Below are 23,101 nucleotides of genomic sequence, written 5' to 3' on the forward strand. Positions count from 1 at the left end.
TTTTTCTGTAACACCTTCAAAGGGATCACCTCAGGGATCACTTCTATCCCTCTCTGTCTCTCCTTTTGACCCGATTCAAAGATAATGAAGGGACCCGGCTGTTGCCATGTGAGTTTAACAGAAGCCTTAAAACAGGCCACCTCTCCTGGCTGTAAGACCTTTTCTGCTCTGTCCAGCTTCCAGAGTCGTCCAACTCCTTCTGCGGGGGTCTCTTGCTCCAACACTAATCGTTGGTAGGCCTGCCGTAGCATGGGATGGATCCTGGGCGCCTGAGCATCTTGTCCCTGGACCAGTTGTATCAAAAGGCGCCTTACCAGATCAGTGTTTGTTCCTACGATGAGAGAGCTTTTGTTGGCCCCTGGTGGACGAGGACAGACCACCGCTAAGGTGTCGAAGGTTTCCGCTTCACCAGCCACTGATGGATCAAAGGTCAACTTGATTGGCAGATACCCGTCATAAGGAAAACTTTGGGTCCCAATACCCCATATCTCCAGATCTTCCAACTTCTGCAAAGGTAGATGGGTAAGGTATTTATCATAGAAGTCTCTATACAAAAGAGTCACCTGGGCCCCTGTGTCAAGGAGGGCTCTTGCGTAAATTCCTTCTACCTGAACCGAGACCACTGGGGAGGGCCCGACCAAGTTAGTTGGGAATTCTCTTGATGTAGCCTTGTTATCTGATTCAGTTCTCTGTACCCTGGCCCTCTTCTCCTTTTTCTTCCTTGATCTGGGCCCCCGCTGAACCCGGTGTGCATTGACTTTCCTTCCCTCAGTAACCCGGAGTCTAGAACTGGGGGTGTTATATTTGGGTCTAACCCCCTGACTCGGTTTCCCTGATCCTGCACCACTCCTGGAGCCCCTTAAGACTGGCGGACACCCGGTTGACTCCTTCACCGGTGTCCTCTGAAGTTTCCCGCTGGCTCGCGAGGTTTCGTGGCAGCCTTTCCTGAGCTGGGACATACCCTTCTAACATGTCCAACTCCCCCGCAGTTGAAACAAGTTAACAATCTTGCAGGCCGTGGCTCTGGATCTGTGCTGAGACTAACAGGTTCATCTGGCCTCTCCGATATACTCCCCTTGGGTAGAGTGGATACCTGACCAGTCAGGATGGACACCATTTCTATCAACTGAGACACTTGGGTCTTTAGGAGTTCAACTTGAGAGTCACCCTCTTCCACACTTATCACTCCAACCCGGGCAGTTGAGTCAAACTGCCGACTTTTCTTCTTGTTGTCCAACATGACTTCTTCCTCTCTGACCATTCGAATCAGGTCGGGGTATTCTAGAATGCCGCCATCTCGACGAGTTCGTAACAGTATGGCAATGGGATCTAAAGGTTGAGCCCCTTTCAGAACCTGTCGTGCACGAGTCTCATCTATTTTCCGGGGGTCTATTCCTTTCTTTAACAGAATCTGGTGGATAATCCTATCCAGACGTTTAATGAATTCGGACAACTTCTCCCCCTCTTCTTGATAACAGTGGTCCAACTGGTAAAGAAGTTCAGCTGCGTTCTCCGTCCGACCAAACACATCTTGCAGAATGTCCAAATAATCCTGTGCAGTGCAGTTCTTCTTGCTAAGCTTTAGATTACGTACAGCCTCTAATGCAGGTCCCCTTAAACTCTCTGTGATTCTCTGCTTCTTGTGCTGTTCTGGTACCTCCCATTCCTCCAAAGCCTGAGTGGCGGTATCTAACCACTCTTCGAACCCATCTTCTGCTGAAGGCACAGGCTGTTTCCCAGAGAATGTCCGGAGCTTCCTATATCCAGTCATCAGATAGCTCGAGGATTCCCTACTACATTTTGCCACAATCTCCCCAAGAACAGCACACAGTTCTGAGCTAAAAGTCGACAAAGGTGATGACTCAGGATGCCCTTCTTGGACACCTTTTTCTTGGCTGGATACCCCAGGGGTGGTGGATGAGGGACCCGCAATAGGAACTCCTGGATGTATCAGGAAAAGTTCTGTTTGGTCAGTAGTTTTTACACTGTTTCCGTTGAAATAATCAGGGACCCCCTTCCTCCACTCACACAGTGCATACGTGTGTGGGACAGTGGTGTCAGTTTTCATGTCAATCACCCAGAATTTCCTGTCTGTGGATAGTGCCCTCAAAACAGGGAGGAGCTTTTCTTCAGTCCAGGCTTCTCCCTTGATTTCAACCACCAGGCCATTTTCCACTATGACATTCTCTTCCTTGCACCACTCAGCAGCAGCGACAGGATCCATTTCTGCGTGGGAGGGGATTCTATGGCTGAGAGGGTTGTGTTGCAGGACTGTAGAAATCCCGGACGAGCCCCCACGTGTAGCACCACCCCCGCAGGAGCTGCTGATTATATTATTGGGTCTACACCCTGCCTAACAACCCAATCAAATTGGCTCGATCCCTCCTCAGGCACAACTGACCCAGAATAGGACTGGACTATCAAATGGATACACAGATTGGAATACAATACTTCACTATGCAACAATACCTTGTTACCTTCTTGAATGGTAGTCCTTCTGGGTGACACAATGGAACAACGCACAGGATTGTAATTAACCAAACTTAGTTTACTATATATCAAATTGAATAGGGGAGATACAATACAATACAATACAAGTCCATAAAAGGTTATTTAAAACAGCTTTAAAAAGGTAAAAGAATACCCCCACACTCCTCCTGCATTAAGGCTAGACACAGTACCAGGTAGGTAGGCCTATCTGAGTCCCTCCCCCAGAGTTCTCTTCTTTCTTGTTGATCTTCGCTAGCAAGGTTATTGAATAGAGCTCATTTGTAATCCAGATTAGGAATAAAGATCAAGAGAGAGAAAAACAACGAGCTGTTAGTTGTCACCGCAGGGTATCTGCGTAACTGAGCAATAACTTCTGCGAGAGAGATAAGCCTCTGGCGACTCCTTTACAGACCTTATTGTTTGTCTATGAGCCTCCTGAGAAAGTATGCTGATAAACCCCGGGGTTTTATCACCTCCTGTTGCGCTACCGCTATCTGTAGATAAAACTATCTCTTCGGCAGATAAAGTCAGTTATTGGGCATGTGCCCTCTCACCAACAGAAGTTTCTCCTTCGCGCGCTTCCACTGCGATCTCAGTCCTGTGGCTATATGCCAGCCGCGCGAGGTCCTTCTGGCGGATGACTTCCGGTCTCTGCAAACAGCAGTATGACCTCCAGGAATGTGCCTCGTGCTTGAGATGGGACGGTTCCACGTCGTCCCTCCAGGCTAAGAGGCTCTGGCCCAATATCCAGTGTCAGTCCTTCACTCTCGCTCGCTGGTTCCTCAGAGTCCAGCGCAGAAAGGCGCGCCCCCTTCGCGCGCTTCTCTCTTCCTTTAAATAACTTCCCCCATAGTGCCGTGCGGTGCAGCCGTGCACCCTGGATCTTGCAAAGCAGCGTGGGAGATGTAGTTTCTTCATCTTGTGAAAAGGAAGTCACAGCCCGGGAAATTCCATGCAGCTACCACTAGAGGGAGCCTAGTTCCTTCCCACATATCAAACAGTGTCTTTAGGCATGTTTAACCCCGCTACACTTGCATTAACAGAATACATTTTATTATGTGTGTCATATATTACTAAACTTTATCTACTTTTTAGATAATTGTGTGCATCAACCCCTGAGAAAGTGACGCCATGTCACGAAATGCGTTGGATTACATAGATGCAAGTTCACACCTATTATTGATTTATCTTTGTTCCACTGTACTTGGCTACAGAATTAACATATATATATATATATATATATATATATATATAATATATATATATATATATATATATATATATATATATATATATATATATATATATATATAGACCAATCTGCTTGACAATATGGCATTATGTCACTGTTGATCTGTTGAAATTGTATTTACCAATATATCTTTACCTGGTTGATTTTACAATTGAGTGTGTTGTGCCTCATATAAAGTCCCACAGGCAATTTAATTTAATGAGAAGGAAAAGGAGTTGTGATGCCCCGTGACTGGACTGAAGAACTATGGAAAATGGGTATGTGTACTATTTTTTCTTTTTTTTTTTAGCTTTAAAGCACCTCTCCTTTGTTGACATCAATTTTTGCTAAACTACAGTTGGGCTCTAAGGGGTAGTAAACCACCAGAAAAAGAAAGTGCAATAGGCACCCCTGCGGGATTAGGTCATAATGTACTAGTATGCATTGCATACTAGCACATTATGACAGACGTACCTGTACGCAGAACCATCCAGCGCAGAGCTTTCACGGCTCCCTGACGCTGCCATCTTCACCCGCTCTTCCTTCTGGATTCGCAGGCTGTATGAGTGGCCGGAGCCACGATGACATCACTCCTGGTTATGCGGGTGGAAGCCCTCGGCTTCGGCACAGAGCTCTGAAGATCCAACGCGGTATGCCGTCCCTTCAGAGCGCATGCGCTGGTGACGTCACTGGCTGCATGTTGTGTGAATATCTCCTAAACAGTTTACGTTTAGGAGAAATTACTGTACCTACAGATACGCCTTATTATAGGCTTACCTGAAGGTACAAGTCCAAAGTGAAGTTTACCTCCATTTTAAACACTGTATTACTACGAGATATAATCAAATTGTCCCCCTGACAACTGTAACTCTTAAGAGAAACACAATGTCACAATAACATGTCACAACAAATTATAGTTAATAAGGTGTTTGTTTGGAGCTGAGGTGCTCCTAATTCCCCTACACCAAACAAATCTAAAAATAATTAGATACCTAAAATAATTGTTCAGGAGGGAATGGTCCTAATGAGCCCGGATTTTATTGTGGATTTATTCCCAGAGCTATTAGGAAAAGTATAAAGTCTGTTCATGGAGCAGTGTCAGAAGAGGCAAGATTTGACAGAAAACAGACAGCCAATACATTTTTATCAATTATCAGGTTTTGAAAATATCATTCATTCCGCACCAGATAAATCTGCCATATTGCAGGTAAGATTATTATTTAGGAAGTTTAGGACTGTCTGCGAGAAAAGACCAAGGGAGGTAGAGTAAGCACAAGGTTCTCAGTTCTTCTGGAGAGTGGAATGAAAATGTGGTCACTTCTACTACTAATGACACGTAACTGTGTACAATAATTGAAATATTACAGAATGATATCATGAAATGACAAAGAACATAGACACATAGGAGTCAGAAAAATGCCAAGTGGTTCATCAAATTCAGGAACCTTAACCACCTTAACCCTTACATTGATGGTCAGTGGGAAGAATGTTCCTTACTTTGGTAGTCATTGGGAAGAATGCCCTTTACATTGGTGGCCAGTGGGAAAAATGCCCTTTACATTGGTGGCCAGTGGGAAGAATGCCCCTTACATTGGTGGTCAGTAAGAAGAATGCTCCTTAGATTGGTGGTCAGTGGGAAGAATGCTAATTACATTGGTGGTCAGTGAGGAGAATGCTCCTTACATTGGTGATCAGTAAGAAGAATGCTCCCTACGTTGGTGGTCAGTAAGAAGAATGCCCTTTACATTGGTGGCCAGTGGGAAGAATGCCCCTTACATTGGTGGTCAGTAAGAAGAATGCTCCTTACATTGGTGGTCAGTAAGAAGAATGCTCCTTACATTGGTGGTCAGTAAGAAGAATGCTCCTTACATTGGTGATCAGTAAGAAGAATGCTCCCTACATTGGTGGTCAGTAAGAAGAATGCCCTTTACATTGGTGGCCAGTGGGAAGAATGCCCCTTACATTGGTGGTCAGTAAGAAGAATGCTCCTTACATTGGTGGTCAGTGGGAAGAATGCTCCTTACATTGGTGATCAGTAAGAAGAATGCTCTCTACATTGGTGGTCAGTAAGAAGAATGCTCCCTACATTGGTGATCAGTGGGAAGAAAGTTCCTTACATTGGTAGTCATTGGGCCTGGAAATATCAGGTACAATCAGATAGGAGGTCAGTCTGCCCCAGCTAAAGGAACTCTAGCAATGTTTTGAGGAGCCCTGGTTGAGAAGGGATGATCTCGATTATGAGATATACAGTATAACATTAAAATTATTAAAAAGATCGCCCCATCTTACTAAAAGCAAAAAGTAATGAAAGGTGGCTTTGCTTAGTTTGTAATAGGGTGATGTAATCAATAGGTATATATATATATCTGCAAGGTCTTTGCAAGGTTTTTGCAATGATATGTCAGGTGGACTTTTTATATAAGAATTCTGCAAAGAGGACATCGCTTGCATAAGAAATAAAATATTGGGGTTTTTTACAGTTAGGGTGGTTAAGCTATGCAATAATATCAAAAACTAAATTAAAAAAACACACTAGATGGGTTTTTTTCCACCTATGATATCCATGATATACTAGGAGGAGAGTATGGGAGTATTTTAATCCAGGGGATTGATCTGACTACCTTTTAGGTCGGGTAGGACTTTTCCATTCTATGAGGAAAAATGGCTGCAGTTGATTTTGAACCAGATGAAATTAATCCTGGTGGAAATGTTTCTATTTTCGGTATAGTTATCTATGTGACCATGAAAACACAGGACTGAAGGCTGAAAGGTGAGGCCAACTCTACACAAAAACTTGGTGGTCAGTCTTTTTAACTTGTGCAGATGCATACAGTTGTATCCCATAGCACTGCTATGACATGTGAGAAAGGCAGTTTAGGGTTAAACATTTCTAACCTGTTCAATGGTCATCATTTATATCTATTGCATTCACAGGGGTCAGACAACATACATCATATTACCAAAAGTATTGGGACACCTGCCTTTACATGCACATGAACTTTAGTGGCATCCCAGTCTTAATCCGTAGGGTTCAATATTGAGTTGGCCCACCCATTGCAGCTATAACAACTTCAACTCTTCTGGGAAGGCTGTCCACAAGGTTTAGGAGTGTGCCTATGGGAATGTTTGACCATTCTTCCAGAAGCACTTTTATGAGGTCAGGCACTGATGTTGGAGAGAAGGCCTGGCTCACAGTCTGCGCTCTAAATTATTCCAAAGGTATTCTATCGAGTTGAGGTCAGGACTCTGTTCAGGCCAGTCCAGTTTCTCCCCCCCCCCCCCAAACTCACTCATCCATGTCTTTATGGACTTTGTTTTGTGCACTGGTGCACAGTCATGCTGGAACAGGAAGGGCCAACCCCAAACTGTACCCACAAAGTTGGGAGTATGAAATGGTCCACCCCAAACCTGCTCATTCATGTCTTTATGGACCTTGTTTGTGCACTGGTGTGCAGTCATGTTGGGGCCATCCCCAAACCCACAAAGTTGGGAGCATTCAATTTTCCAAAATGTCTTTGTATGCTGATGCCTTAAGAGTTCCCTTCACTGGAACTAAGGGGTCAAGCCCAAACCCTAAAAAACAACCCCATGCCATAATCCCCCCCTCCAGCAAATTATTTGGACCAGTGCACAAAGAAAGATGTAGCAAGTGTAGGGCTGCCCCTGCTCAACAGTATTTGATTAACTTCTATTAAAGGGACATGTTGGAAAAATGTCCTCAATCAGCAGCTGCAGCCAACTAAATGCCCCTGTCAGAATACAGTGTCCCAGTAGGAGAGGGGGATTCCTCCATCCACCTCATTTGTGGCTGGCTGAATGAAAAAAAGCCATTGACCAAACAAAAAATCTATATGTAGTAACTAAGGAAGTCTGCATGCAAATGAAATGTCCAGTTCGCCAAACTGGCATCCACCCATCGTGGCATTATGATATTTGCATGACTTCTCCTGGCTTATTGCTGAAAGTTAAAAAGTGTATATAAAACTAACTTTTTTCTTTAATTACTCCCTTTTTTATTTTCCTTCCTTCCTCGCCTTATTGTGTTAAAGAGCTAGTTCACCTTTTCACAAAACATGAAAAGGCAAAATAACTCACAACACCCTGCCCCCACATTCCCACTACACTTAACCCCTTCTATGATTATCTTCCTCTGCCCATGCCAGCCTGTGTAGCAGTCTGGGCATTTGAAAATGCCATACATAGCCCAGAGACCATGTAGCATCATAATGCTTGCAGTGGTAATCAAGCATTGGTCAGCACCAGCACATGACTGTGCTGACTAATTTGACCAGGGTTTCTCAACCAGGGTTCCATGGAACCCTAGGGTGCCTCCTGAGGTTGCTAGGGGTTCCTTGCGCAATGGACAATTTCTGCCTCTCAGATACGTTCCTAATGAGACCATTACTCCTTTTAGCTTACTGTAAAGGGGTAATTTATCCCAATGATGACAAGAGTAAGAAGCATTCTTCCCACCGACTGTCACACTAATGTGTCATGAGTTGTAGATTTTAAATTTTTAGCAGGGGTTCCCCGAGACCAGACATTTATTTTAAGGGTTCCTCTGTGTTGAAAAGGTTGAGAAAGGCTGAATTAGACTGTCTTTGAGCCCTTAAAGATAGAAGAGTGCAAAAAAGCTTAGTTGTCAAATGTCCAGGCCATGACATCAGCTAGCGTTGCCAATGAAAGATAATCATGTAAGTTGGTAAGTGCAGAGTGGACAACTGGTGTGGCTAGGGTGCTGTGTGTTAGTTCGGCTTTTCATGTTTTGTGAAAATGTAAACTAACCCTTTAAAGATTATCCCACACATCCAGCCTGACTTTTCCAAAAATGAATAATTATATATAAGGAAATGCCTCATTCATTTATGCATTTTTTGATTTCTTCTTAGTGATAATAAAATATCTGTCAAATTGTTAGTATTTCTTTACTGGCTCTCAGTACAAAATCTTTCTGGGTGAAAGTAGCATACAAGTCCTTGTAAATGTTTACAGATAAAAGTGGGGAATGTCAGTCTGTTTGTCAGTCAGTTGTACTGTTTTTCTGTGTCACGCTGGAATACAAAATTAATTTATCTATAGCAGCATATAGTAGTTAAAAAATGACAATGACATTAAATATCTTTGCAAAAAAAATTTTACACGCTATGTACATAGTTTTGGTTTCTATTGCTTAGCAATGAATATGAAATTGCTGCAAAGTCCAGAAAGACACAAACATTCAAGTTTACTGCTTTTATGGTCTTTCAGAATGTTGGAGAAAGTAAAGCCACTCAACGTTTGAGAAACTAAGTTGACCAGAGAGTTAAACCTACACAATCTCAGCAATAATTCTGTACAAAGAGTTCAATGATATCAAGAGTACTCCGCTCTCTGAGACTGTTTATGTTCGAAGGACATGAGTAGGAAGAACCAGACTGTGGTCACAGAATTCCTTCTCCTTGGTTTCGGGAGCCTCAATGGGTTCAGAGTAATTTTGTTTTTACTATGTTTGTTGGTCTATGTAATGACTCTGCTAGGGAACATAACAATAATTATACTCATACTCACCAGCCAACTCTTACACTCACCAATGTACTTTTTTCTTTGCCATCTGTCCTTTTCGGATATGATGCTCACCTCGGACATCGTGCCAAATCTATTGCACGTAATTTTGGAGGAAGGGCGCACAATGCCATTTCTTGAATGCATCATACAATTCCAACTCTTTGGAGCTTCCACTGGAACTGGATGTCTACTGCTCGCCGTAATGTCTTACGACCGATACTTAGCTATCTGTGATCCATTGTCTTACCTGCCAGTTATGGGCACAAAGTTTAAACAACACCTGGTTGCTTTGTCCTGGGTTCTAAGTTTTGCTATCACTTTAACCATAGCAGTGTTAATGTCCAACCTGCATTTCTGTGGGCCAAACATCATCGATCATTTCTTCTGTGACTACGTACCCATTCTCCGTCTTTCCTGCTCCGATACTCGCTTGTTACAGATTTTGGATCTTGTCCTAACAGCGCCGGTGACCCTCCTACCATTTATCTTGATTATTATCAGTTACATCTGCATTTCCGTTGTGATAGTTAAGATCCCCACTGAAAATGGAAGGAAGAAGGCATTCTCAACCTGCAGTTCCCATCTGACAGTTGTCTGTATATTTTACCTATCTCTCATCTCTATATATCTAATTCCATCTTCTGGGAACTCTGCCATTGCTCTTAAAATTCTCTCCTTAATGTACACAGTCATCGCCCCATCTTTAAATCCCTTAATATACTCGTTACGGAACCAGGAGATAAAAACAACCTTCATGAAAATGTTCTGCTTCAGGTATAAAATATAAGATACACTGGTTTATGTAAAACTTGGTAAAAATAATAATAATCCTGCCTGTTCCAGAATGGTGAAAAGTCATAAAGTTGTATTTAATCTGCTATTCATAAAGCCTCCCATAAAGTGTCAGACTTATTTTCTAGGTAGATATGCAAAGGTTCCAACTGTCCCTTGTTTGGAGGTACTGTCCCTCCTTTGAAATAAATTCCCTTTGACCTTTCCTCCTCATTTGTCACTCTTTTAGGTCTAATATGTAAATCTCCATAGAAAAATGTACAATTCAACTATCAAACGTGCTAAATTACAGTACACCTTTCAGCTAACCTCTAAATCAATGGCCCCCAAACTGCAACCCGTGGGCCGAATCTGGCTCTTTTCTTGCTTCTGCACAACTGTACCCCCTGATATGAGGCACAATTCCTCCTATTGACACCAATAATGAGGCACCATTCCTTCCACTGACACCAATGATAAAATAGAATTTCTCCCACTGACATCAACAGTGAGTGAGTATTCTTCCCACTGGCACCAACAATAGGACATAATTTCTCCCACTGATGTATATGAATGGGCACTATTCCTCCAGCCAATACCTTTGATAGAGCACTATTCCTCATCCTAGTCGCCACACTAATTTTTTTTAACATTCCACCAAGCCTTGTTTACTCCCACGAATGCTAGGACACTAGAACATTTGCTACTCCCACTGGCCACAGTCTACCCCCAACCCCCCATCCTTAAAACTGAAGGACAGTAAACTGGCTCTTTATTTAGAAAGTTTGGGACTCTTGCTCTAAATGATTGCGTTTGGTATTTTAGAAAACAACTATATAGCTTTCCATACAGAGAAACTCAAATTCAAGCTGTAGGTGACCCTGTATGTATGCTCCTGAACAACATCCTTCAATCTGAAAATTGATGAAGCTGGACAGAAAATTGTCGGCCAAACTGACTGCATCCAATCATATTGCCTGCGAAATATGAGAATCCTTAAAAATACATTAGAGTAATTACATTGTACATTGTTACATTGTGTAGGCTCTATATTTGAACTAGCAACTAAGAACAGCATTACATATATATATATATATATATATATATATATATATATATACAGTATCTCACAAAAGTGAGTACACCCCTCACATTTTTGTAAATATTTTATTCTATCTTTTCATGTGACAACACTGAAGAAATTACACGTTGCTACAATGTAAAGTAGTGAGTGTACAGCTTGTATAAATTTGCTGTCCCCTCAAAGTAACTCAACGCACAGCCATTAATGTCTAAACTGCTGGCAACAAAAGTGAGTACACCCCTTAAGTTAAAATGTCCAAATTGGGTCCAAAGTGTAAATATTTTGTGTGGCCACCATTATTTTCCAGCGCTGCCTTAACCCACTTGGACATGGAGTTCACCAGAGCTTCACAGGTTGCCACTGGAGTCCTCTTCCACTCCTCCAAGATGACATCACGTAGATGGTGGATGTTAGAGACCTTGCGCTTCTCCACCTTCTGTTTGAGGATGTCCCACAGATGCGTAATAGGGTTTAGGTCTGGAGACATGCTTGGCCAGTCCATCACCTTTACCCTCAGCTTCTTTAGCAAGGCAGTGGTCGTCTTGGAGGTGTGTTTGGGGTTGTTATCATGTTGAAATACTGCCCTGCGGCCCAGTCTCTGAAGGGAGGGGATCATGCTCTGCCGTAGTACGTCACAGTACATGTTGGCATTCATATTCCCTCAATGAACTGTAGCTCCCCAGTGCCGGCAGCACTCATGCAGCCCCAGACCATGACCACTCACCACCATGCTTGACTGTAGGCAAGGCACACTTATCTTTGTACTCCTCACCTAGTTGCCGCCACACACTCTTGACACTATGATCGGCCTGTATGCTGTTTCACTGCACTAGTCTACGCTGTACCTGAGTAGCCCATTAACTGTTTGAACTTGTGCACATGGACCTGTTACATTACACTTGCATAATCAGTCATCATGGACACACTGACCCACGATATTTACAACCCAATGCATGCACCCAAAGGAAATTGTTGTTTTCATTATTATTCATTTTTATTAATTGCAATCATACCCTTTTCCTAAAGCCCAACTGAAGTTTTTGTTATAGTCATGCAATCAAGCTGGATAGTAAGTAAAGAATAGTTTGATTTTTTGTTACCTGTAAAATCCTATTCTTTGAGTACATCACAGGCCATAGAGAATCTTCATATTCATAATGACAGGGTGATGCTGGTACCTTTAGTTGATAAAAAATAGTAAAGACAGTAAGTCCCTTGCCAGGTATAACATAGCCCCCAACTGTCCCTAATTTTGAGGAACTGTCCCTGATTTTGAACAAAGTCCCTCTTTACTTCTCACTTCTCATTTGTACCTCATTTTGGTCTGATCTGTATAATTGTATCTTTCAAAAAGTGTTTCCCAGTGCTAAGCCTTTCATCCAATTTCTAAATTGCTGCATTTGCAAATTTCAAAAGCCAATATAAAGGAATAGTAGTGATAAAAAAAAAAAAAAAACTCAGGGATCCTCAAACTACGACCCTCCAGCTGTTGCGGAACTACACGTCCCATAAGACATTGTAAAACACTGACATTCACAGACATGACTAGGCATGATGGGGATTGTAGTTCCTGAACAACTGGAGAGCCATAGTTTGAAGACCCCTGGTTTAACCTATCATTTTTTTGTACAATTCTCCTTTAAGGGGGCGTGACAGGGGGCGTGTCCTATGCCTACATACTTTTGGTAATAGGTGTCCCTCATTCCCGTCCCAAAAAGTTGAGAGGTATGGGTATATCCCCTCTCCATTTAGCCAGGCTCCAGTTTTTGTGGCAGGACATGAATTACAAGCAAGAGGGGCGAAATCTCTGTGTCCCATGAAGAAAGGATTTTACAGATAACCAAAAATCTGACTTTGTTCATACATATCGGGGCGCAGAGCATCTTCGTATTTATTATGACATGAGTGTTCCAATGCAATGAAAAGAGGAGAAGGCACCAACAGTCCCCTGCAAAACATGGTGACGGAAAGAAGCGTCCTCAGCTGCCCAAACTTAGTAAAGGTATGAACGAAAGCCCAGGTAGCAGCTTTATAAACTTAAACTACTGAAGCCTGGTGATTAGTGTTGAGCGAACACGGACTGTATTATTCGTGTTCGTACCGAATAATTGGATTTTTTGTACCCGAACACGGACACGGACACTTTACTGTATGTTCGGGTAAAAATCCGTGTTCGGTCGTTTTATTTCCGGGTTTTGCATGCTTTGGCGCTCTTTTCATGGCGGGCTTTCAACAGCCAATCAACAATCGTTTAACTGGTGTGCCTTAAGCCATCCCAGCCATGCCTGCAAATGTCTCAGTAGCTGTGATTGGCCGTCTGAAGCATGTGACCAAGTCTTTATAAGTTCGAGGCAGCCGCAGCGGCGTCATTATGCTGCTTAGATTCAGGGACAGAGCACACATCAACGTGCTGGCTGCTGATTAGGGAAAGATAGGCAGGAAAAAACCATTTGTGTCCGGATAGAATTGAGGGACAGGTCGGAGTGTTTAGGCAGGGCGAGTTGTAGGCATTTTAGGGATAGAGTCTGCTGAATTATAGGGTCAGTGTCTTCTACAAACTACAATCGATATTGCTGTGTGGGGGGTGGGGTGAATCTGCACTCAATCCTGATCTACGATCTCTTCTCAATCCTGTTAGGGACAGAGTCTGCTGAATTTTAGGGAAACTGTGTTCTACAAACTACAATCGATATTGCTGTGTGGTGTGGGATTGGAGATAGGCAGGTGTCAGTGATCCACATCCATTTTTCTGTGTGTGAGCTGCAGTGAACACAATCTTTTTGGGCTGCAGTGAACACAATCTTTTTGGGCTGCAGTGAACACAATCTTTTTGGGCTGCAGTGAACACAATCTTTTTGGGCTGCAGTGAACACAATCTTTTTGGGCTGCAGTGAACACAATCTTTTTGGGGTGCAGTGAACAAAATCTTTTTGGGGTGCAGTGAACACAATCCTTTTTGGTGTGCAGTGAACACAATCTTTGTGGGGTGCAGTGAACAAAATCCTTTGTGGGGTGCAGTGAACACAATCTTTTTGGGGTGCAGTGAACAAAATCCTTTTTGGGGTGCAGTGAACAACATCCTTTTTGGGGTGCAGTGAACACAATCTTTTTGGGGTGCAGTGAACAAAATCCTTTGTGGGGTGCAGTGAACACAATCTTTTTGGGGTGGAGTGAACAACATCCTTTTTGGGGTGCAGTGAACAAAATCCTTTTTGGGGTGCAGTGAACAAAATCATTTTTGGGGTGCAGTGAACACAATCTTTTTGGGGTGCAGTGAACACAATCTTTGTGGGGTGCAGTGAACACAATCTTTTTGGGGTGGAGTGAACAACATCCTTTTTGGGGTGCAGTGAACAACATCCTTTTTGGGGTGCAGTGAACACAATCTTTTTGGGGTGCAGTGAACACAATCTTTGTGGGGTACAGTGAACAGAATCTTTGTGGGGTGCAGTGAACACAATCTTTGGGGGGTACAGTGAACACAATCTTTGTGAGGTGCAGTGAACACAATCTTTGTGGGGTGCAGTGAACACAATCATTGTGGGGTGCAGTGAACTCAATCTTTGTGGGGTACAGTGAACACAATCTCATACTTCTGAAGGTTTGAGGGTGCTGCCTGTTCCATACTCCCCCTACTCCTCATCTAGCCTTTTAGGGGTACAAACAATAGTAATTGGGGCCTAGTGTGGTTGTGTACGTGTGATATACATACACTTTTTTGGGATCATATTTTCTATTCCGCTATTTAATCAAAAACCTTTGGGGATCAGTTAAATTGGGGGATAGTCTGTGTTGGTACGTGTGAGAGAGATCCACCTTTCCAAGTTGTTGGGGTTCATCTCATACTTCTGAAGGTTTGAGGGTGCTGCCTGTTCCATACTCCCCCTACTCCTAGCCTTTTAGGGGTACAAACAATAGTAATTGGGGCCTAGTGTGGTTGTGTACGTGTGATATACATACACTTTTTTGGGATCATATTTTCTATTCCGCTATTTAATCAAAAACCTTTGGGGATCAGTTAAATTGGGGGATAGTCTGTGTTGGTACGTGTGAGAGAGATCCACCTTTCCAAGTTGTTGGGGTTCATCTCATACTTCTGAAGGTTTGAGGGTGCTGCCTGTTCCATACTCCCCCTACTCCTAGCCTTTTAGGGGTACAAACAATAGTAATTGGGGCCTAGTGTGGTTGTGTACGTGTGATATACATACACTTTTTTTGGATCATATTTTCTATTCCGCTATTTAATCAAAAACCTTTGGGGATCAGTTAAATTGGGGGATAGTCTGTGTTGGTACGTGTGAGAGAGATCCACCTTTCCAAGTTGTTGGGGTTCATCTCATACTTCTGAAGGTTTGAGGGTGCTGCCTGTTCCATACTCCCCCTACTCCTCATCTAGCCTTTTAGGGGTACAAACAATAGTAATTGGGGCCCAGTGTGGTTGTGTACGTGTGATATACATACACTTTTTTGGGATCATATTTTCTATTCCGCTATTTAATCAAAAACCTTTGGGGATCAGTTAAATTGGGGGATAGTCTGTGTCGGTACGTGTGAGAGAGATCCACCTTTCCAAGTTGTTGGGGTTCATCTCATACTTCTGAAGGTTTGAGGGTGCTGCCTGTTCCATACCCCCCCTACTCCTCATCTAGCCTTTTAGGGGTACAAACAATAGTAATTGGGGCCTAGTGTGGTTGTGTACGTGCGAGATACATACACTTTTTTTGATCATATTTCCTATTCCGCTATTCAATAAAAACCTTTGAGGATCAATTGAATTGCGGGATAGTCTGTGTCGGTACGTGTGAGAGAGATCCACCTTTCCAAGTTGTTGGGGTTCATCTCATACTTCTGAAGGTTTGAGGGTGCTGCCTGTTCCATACTCCCCCTACTCCTCATCTAGCCTTTTAGGGGTACAAACAATAGTAATTGGGGCCTAGTGTGGTTGTGTACGTGTGATATACATACACTTTTTTTGGATCATATTTTCTATTCCGCTATTTAATCAAAAACCTTTGGGGATCAGTTAAATTGGGGGATAGTCTGTGTTGGTACGTGTGAGAGAGATCCACCTTTCCAAGTTGTTGGGGTTCATCTCATACTTCTGAAGGTTTGAGGGTGCTGCCTGTTCCATACTCCCCCTACTCCTCATCTAGCCTTTTAGGGGTACAAACAATAGTAATTGGGGCCCAGTGTGGTTGTGTACGTGTGATATACATACACTTTTTTGGGATCATATTTTCTATTCCGCTATTTAATCAAAAACCTTTGGGGATCAGTTAAATTGGGGGATAGTCTGTGTCGGTACGTGTGAGAGAGATCCACCTTTCCAAGTTGTTGGGGTTCATCTCATACTTCTGAAGGTTTGAGGGTGCTGCCTGTTCCATACCCCCCCTACTCCTCATCTAGCCTTTTAGGGGTACAAACAATAGTAATTGGGGCCTAGTGTGGTTGTGTACGTGCGAGATACATACACTTTTTTTGATCATATTTCCTATTCCGCTATTCAATAAAAACCTTTGAGGATCAATTGAATTGCGGGATAGTCTGTGTCGGTACGTGTGAGAGAGATCCACCTTTCCAAGTTGTTGGGGTTCATCTCATACTTCTGAAGGTTTGAGGGTGCTGCCTGTTCCATACTCCCCCTACTCCTCATCTAGCCTTTTAGGGGTACAAACAATAGTAATTGGGGCCCAGTGTGGTTGTGTACGTGTGATATACATACACTTTTTTTGGATCATATTTTCTATTCCGCTATTTAATCAAAAACCTTTGGGGATCAGTTAAATTGGGGGATAGTCTGTGTCGGTACGTGTGAGAGAGATCCACCTTTCCAAGTTGTTGGGGTTCATCTCATACTTCTGAAGGTTTGAGGGTGCTGCCTGTTCCATACCCCCCCTACTCCTCATCTAGCCTTTTAGGGGTACAAACAATAGTAATTGGGGCCTAGTGTGGTTGTGTACGTGCGAGATACATACACTTTTTTTGATCATATTTCCTATTCCGCTATTCAATAAAAACCTTTGAGGATCAATTGAATTGCGGGATAGTCTGTGTCGGTACGTGTGAGAGAGATCCACCTTTCCAAGTTGTTGGGGTTCATCTCATACTTCTGAAGGTTTGAGGGTGCTGCCTGTTCCATACTCCCCCTACTCCTCATCTAGCCTTTTAGGGGTACAAACAATAGTAATTGGGGCCTAGTGTGGTTGTGTACGTGTGATATACATACACTTTTTTTGGATCATATTTTCTATTCCGCTATTTAATCAAAAACCTTTGGGGATCAGTTAAATTGGGGGATAGTCTGTGTTGGTACGTGTGAGAGAGATCCACCTTTCCAAGTTGTTGGGGTTCATCTCATACTTCTGAAGGTTTGAGGGTGCTGCCTGTTCCATACTCCCCCTACTCCTCATCTAGCCTTTTAGGGGTACAAACAATAGTAATTGGGGCCCAGTGTGGTTGTGTACGTGTGATATACATACACTTTTTTGGGATCATATTTTCTATTCCGCTATTTAATCAAAAACCTTTGGGGATCAGTTAAATTGGGGGATAGTCTGTGTCGGTACGTGTGAGAGAGATCCACCTTTCCAAGTTGTTGGGGTTCATCTCATACTTCTGAAGGTTTGAGGGTGCTGCCTGTTCCATACCCCCCCTACTCCTCATCTAGCCTTTTAGGGGTACAAACAATAGTAATTGGGGCCTAGTGTGGTTGTGTACGTGCGAGATACATACACTTTTTTTGATCATATTTCCTATTCCGCTATTCAATAAAAACCTTTGAGGATCAATTGAATTGCGGGATAGTCTGTGTCGGTACGTGTGAGAGAGATCCACCTTTCCAAGTTGTTGGGGTTCATCTCATACTTCTGAAGGTTTGAGGGTGCTGCCTGTTCCATACTCCCCCTACTCCTCATCTAGCCTTTTAGGGGTACAAACAATAGTAATTGGGGCCTAGTGTGGTTGTGTACGTGTGATATACATACACTTTTTTTGGATCATATTTTCTATTCCGCTATTTAATCAAAAACCTTTGGGGATCAGTTAAATTGGGGGATAGTCTGTGTTGGTACGTGTGAGAGAGATCCACCTTTCCAAGTTGTTGGGGTTCATCTCATACTTCTGAAGGTTTGAGGGTGCTGCCTGTTCCATACTCCCCCTACTCCTCATCTAGCCTTTTAGGGGTACAAACAATAGTAATTGGGGCCCAGTGTGGTTGTGTACGTGTGATATACATACACTTTTTTGGGATCATATTTTCTATTCCGCTATTTAATCAAAAACCTTTGGGGATCAGTTAAATTGGGGGATAGTCTGTGTCGGTACGTGTGAGAGAGATCCACCTTTCCAAGTTGTTGGGGTTCATCTCATACTTCTGAAGGTTTGAGGGTGCTGCCTGTTCCATACTCCCCCTACTCCTCATCTAGCCTTTTAGGGGTACAAACAATAGTAATTGGGGCCCAGTGTGGTTGTGTACGTGTGATATACATACACTTTTTTTGGATCATATTTTCTATTCCGCTATTTAATTTAACTGGGCCTCCATGCGAGACCTGTGTGCCTTGTTGCGCTGTTTTGAGTACTCCACCAACATGGCCAGTGGCAATGACGCCGTTCTCAGCTTAACTATCCCACTTCTATGCCTCCTTGAAAAAACAATTCGGGCGATGATGGAAGAGGATGTGGCACAGGATGAGGAGGAGGAGGAGGATGAAGAGGTAACATTTCCAAGGCTTTCAGGGCAGTCATTCGCAAGGGGCTCCGAGGGTGGGTTCCTGCACACGCAAACGCCAGGGACGCAATTGTCCAGCAGGGGCACAGTTCTGGAGGATGAGGAGGATGAGGAGGAGCTGGAGGAGGAGATGGAACCATGTTCACAGCAGGGTGGCACCCAGGCCAGCTCATGGCCATCACTGGTGCGTGGCTGGGGGGATACAGAGGACACGGACGATACACCTCCCACAGAGGACAGCCTTTCGTTGCCTCTGGGCAGCCTGGCACACATGAGCGATTACATGCTGCAGTGTCTCCACAACGACCGCCGAGTTGCCCACATTCTAACTTGTGCTGATTACTGGGTGGCCACGCTGCTGGATCCCCGTTACAAGGACAACGTACCGTCCTTAATTCACTCACTGGAGCGCGATCGCAAGATGCGCGAGTACAAGCGCACGCTGGTAGACGCCATGCTGCTGGCATTCCCATCTGACAGCGGGGCCACAGTGGAAGCACAAGGCAGAGGAGGAGGAGGAGGAGGTCGCCAACGCAACCAGGGCACCGCCAGCACCTCAGAAGGCAGGGTTAGCATGGCCGAAATGTGGAAAAGCTTTGTCAGCACGCCACAACAAACAGCAGCACCAGCAGCTCAGATGGAACGTCTTAGCAGGAGGCAGCATTTTACCAACATGGTGGAGCAGTATGTGTGCACACGCCTACATGTAGTGAATGACGGGTCTGCCCCCTTCAACTTCTGGGTCTCCAAATTGGGCACATGGCTTGAGCTTGCCCTTTACGCCTTGGAGGTGCTGGCGTGCCCTGCAGCCAGTGTATTATCTGAACGGGTATTTAGCACGGCTGGGGGCGTTATAACAGACAAGCGCAGCCGCCTGTCCAGAGACAATGTGGACAAGCTCACGTTCATTAAAATGAACCAGGCATGGATCCCACGGGACTTTTCCGTACCTTATGCAGAATAGCAATAGATACCGACCTTACCCACCCATTGTTCCATTTTTGCTCTTTCTCACTCTTTTGGGGTGTACCCTCATTTAAAATTTTTGAAAAGAAGCAGTGTTGGCTACCTCGTCCTCCGACTCCTCCTCCACCGCCGCTTCCACCTACACCGCCCATAGGTGTGCGCAGCCTATTGCATTAAGGTGTGCACCCCAAAGTTGAAATACACATGCATGTGTTTGCCAGCAGGGAGAGTAATGTATCGGGGCCATGTACCTGTAGGCAAGGAGAAATAGAGCAGAGCAGGTCCCAGGGAGATCTTTCCCATCTCCTCACTGGCAATGCTATGTGCCCTAGGTGATTAGGGTGTGCCCAGGCACACCCAGCACACCCTGTGCGCACGCCTATGTCACCGCCACATCCACCACCACCTCAACCTCCCTCCTACTCCATATGGGCCTCGTCCTTCAGAGATGAAGAAGAACATTGTTTTATTTTTCTGTTTTTTTTTTGTTGTTTTAAGTTATTTCCCTATCCACATTTGTTTGCAGAGCACTTGCCATGCTCTTAATTACGTTTTGCTGCCATTTGCAGCACTCTAGCCCTTTCCTTTGGTGTTTTAGAGCCATTTTAGTGCCTTAAAGTTCGGGTCCCCATTGACTTCAATGGGGTTCGGTGTCCGGGAAAAGTTCGGTAAAAGTCCGGGACACGGACCCGGACTTTTTTTTAAAGTTCGGCCGAACCCGTCGAACACGGACATCTAGGTGTTCGCTCAACCCTACTAGTGTTGAGCGAACACGGACTGTATTATTCGTGTTCGTACCGAATAATTGGATTTTTTGTACCCGAACACGGACACGGACACTTTACTGTATGTTCGGGTAAAAATCCGTGTTCGGTCGTTTTATTTCCGGGTTTTGCATGCTTTGGCGCTCTTTTCATGGCGGGCTTTCAACAGCCAATCAACAATCGTTTAACTGGTGTGCCTTAAGCCATCCCAGCCATGCCTGCAAATGTCTCAGTAGCTGTGATTGGCCGTCTGAAGCATGTGACCAAGTCTTTATAAGTTCGAGGCAGCCGCAGCGGCGTCATTATGCTGCTTAGATTCAGGGACAGAGCACACATCAACGTGCTGGCTGCTGATTAGGGAAAGATAGGCAGGAAAAAACCATTTGTGTCCGGATAGAATTGAGGGACAGGTCGGAGTGTTTAGGCAGGGCGAGTTGTAGGCATTTTAGGGATAGAGTCTGCTGAATTATAGGGTCAGTGTCTTCTACAAACTACAATCGATATTGCTGTGTGGGGGGTGGGGTGAATCTGCACTCAATCCTGATCTACGATCTCTTCTCAATCCTGTTAGGGACAGAGTCTGCTGAATTTTAGGGAAACTGTGTTCTACAAACTACAATCGATATTGCTGTGTGGTGTGGGATTGGAGATAGGCAGGTGTCAGTGATCCACATCCATTTTTCTGTGTGTGAGCTGCAGTGAACACAATCTTTTTGGGCTGCAGTGAACACAATCTTTTTGGGCTGCAGTGAACACAATCTTTTTGGGCTGCAGTGAACACAATCTTTTTGGGCTGCAGTGAACACAATCTTTTTGGGGTGCAGTGAACAAAATCTTTTTGGGGTGCAGTGAACACAATCCTTTTTGGTGTGCAGTGAACACAATCTTTGTGGGGTGCAGTGAACAAAATCCTTTGTGGGGTGCAGTGAACACAATCTTTTTGGGGTGCAGTGAACAAAATCCTTTTTGGGGTGCAGTGAACAACATCCTTTTTGGGGTGCAGTGAACACAATCTTTTTGGGGTGCAGTGAACAAAATCCTTTGTGGGGTGCAGTGAACACAATCTTTTTGGGGTGGAGTGAACAACATCCTTTTTGGGGTGCAGTGAACAAAATCCTTTTTGGGGTGCAGTGAACAAAATCATTTTTGGGGTGCAGTGAACACAATCTTTTTGGGGTGCAGTGAACACAATCTTTGTGGGGTGCAGTGAACACAATCTTTTTGGGGTGGAGTGAACAACATCCTTTTTGGGGTGCAGTGAACAACATCCTTTTTGGGGTGCAGTGAACACAATCTTTTTGGGGTGCAGTGAACACAATCTTTGTGGGGTACAGTGAACAGAATCTTTGTGGGGTGCAGTGAACACAATCTTTGGGGGGTACAGTGAACACAATCTTTGTGAGGTGCAGTGAACACAATCTTTGTGGGGTGCAGTGAACACAATCATTGTGGGGTGCAGTGAACTCAATCTTTGTGGGGTACAGTGAACACAATCTCATACTTCTGAAGGTTTGAGGGTGCTGCCTGTTCCATACTCCCCCTACTCCTCATCTAGCCTTTTAGGGGTACAAACAATAGTAATTGGGGCCTAGTGTGGTTGTGTACGTGTGATATACATACACTTTTTTGGGATCATATTTTCTATTCCGCTATTTAATCAAAAACCTTTGGGGATCAGTTAAATTGGGGGATAGTCTGTGTTGGTACGTGTGAGAGAGATCCACCTTTCCAAGTTGTTGGGGTTCATCTCATACTTCTGAAGGTTTGAGGGTGCTGCCTGTTCCATACTCCCCCTACTCCTAGCCTTTTAGGGGTACAAACAATAGTAATTGGGGCCTAGTGTGGTTGTGTACGTGTGATATACATACACTTTTTTGGGATCATATTTTCTATTCCGCTATTTAATCAAAAACCTTTGGGGATCAGTTAAATTGGGGGATAGTCTGTGTTGGTACGTGTGAGAGAGATCCACCTTTCCAAGTTGTTGGGGTTCATCTCATACTTCTGAAGGTTTGAGGGTGCTGCCTGTTCCATACTCCCCCTACTCCTAGCCTTTTAGGGGTACAAACAATAGTAATTGGGGCCTAGTGTGGTTGTGTACGTGTGATATACATACACTTTTTTGGGATCATATTTTCTATTCCGCTATTTAATCAAAAACCTTTGGGGATCAGTTAAATTGGGGGATAGTCTGTGTTGGTACGTGTGAGAGAGATCCACCTTTCCAAGTTGTTGGGGTTCATCTCATACTTCTGAAGGTTTGAGGGTGCTGCCTGTTCCATACTCCCCCTACTCCTAGCCTTTTAGGGGTACAAACAATAGTAATTGGGGCCTAGTGTGGTTGTGTACGTGTGATATACATACACTTTTTTGGGATCATATTTTCTATTCCGCTATTTAATCAAAAACCTTTGGGGATCAGTTAAATTGGGGGATAGTCTGTGTTGGTACGTGTGAGAGAGATCCACCTTTCCAAGTTGTTGGGGTTCATCTCATACTTCTGAAGGTTTGAGGGTGCTGCC

General features: G+C 44.0%; 1 protein-coding gene across 1 annotated transcript; it reads left to right on the forward strand.

Moving 5' to 3' along the window:
• Positions 1-9,116: 9,116 nt before the first annotated feature.
• On the forward strand, positions 9,117-10,052 carry LOC309568858 (olfactory receptor 1-like; the record flags this gene model as incomplete). Its single annotated transcript, XM_082274643.1, has 1 exon — positions 9,117-10,052. One exon carries the CDS (start codon positions 9,117-9,119, stop codon positions 10,050-10,052), a length of 936 nt encoding a protein of 311 aa, XP_082130769.1.
• Between the last annotated feature and the right edge of the window lie 13,049 nt (positions 10,053-23,101).

The sequence above is a fragment of the Pelophylax lessonae genome (assembly GCF_965119305.1).
Source record: "Pelophylax lessonae genome assembly, chromosome: 12".
Lineage (NCBI taxonomy): Eukaryota > Metazoa > Chordata > Amphibia > Anura > Ranidae > Pelophylax > Pelophylax lessonae.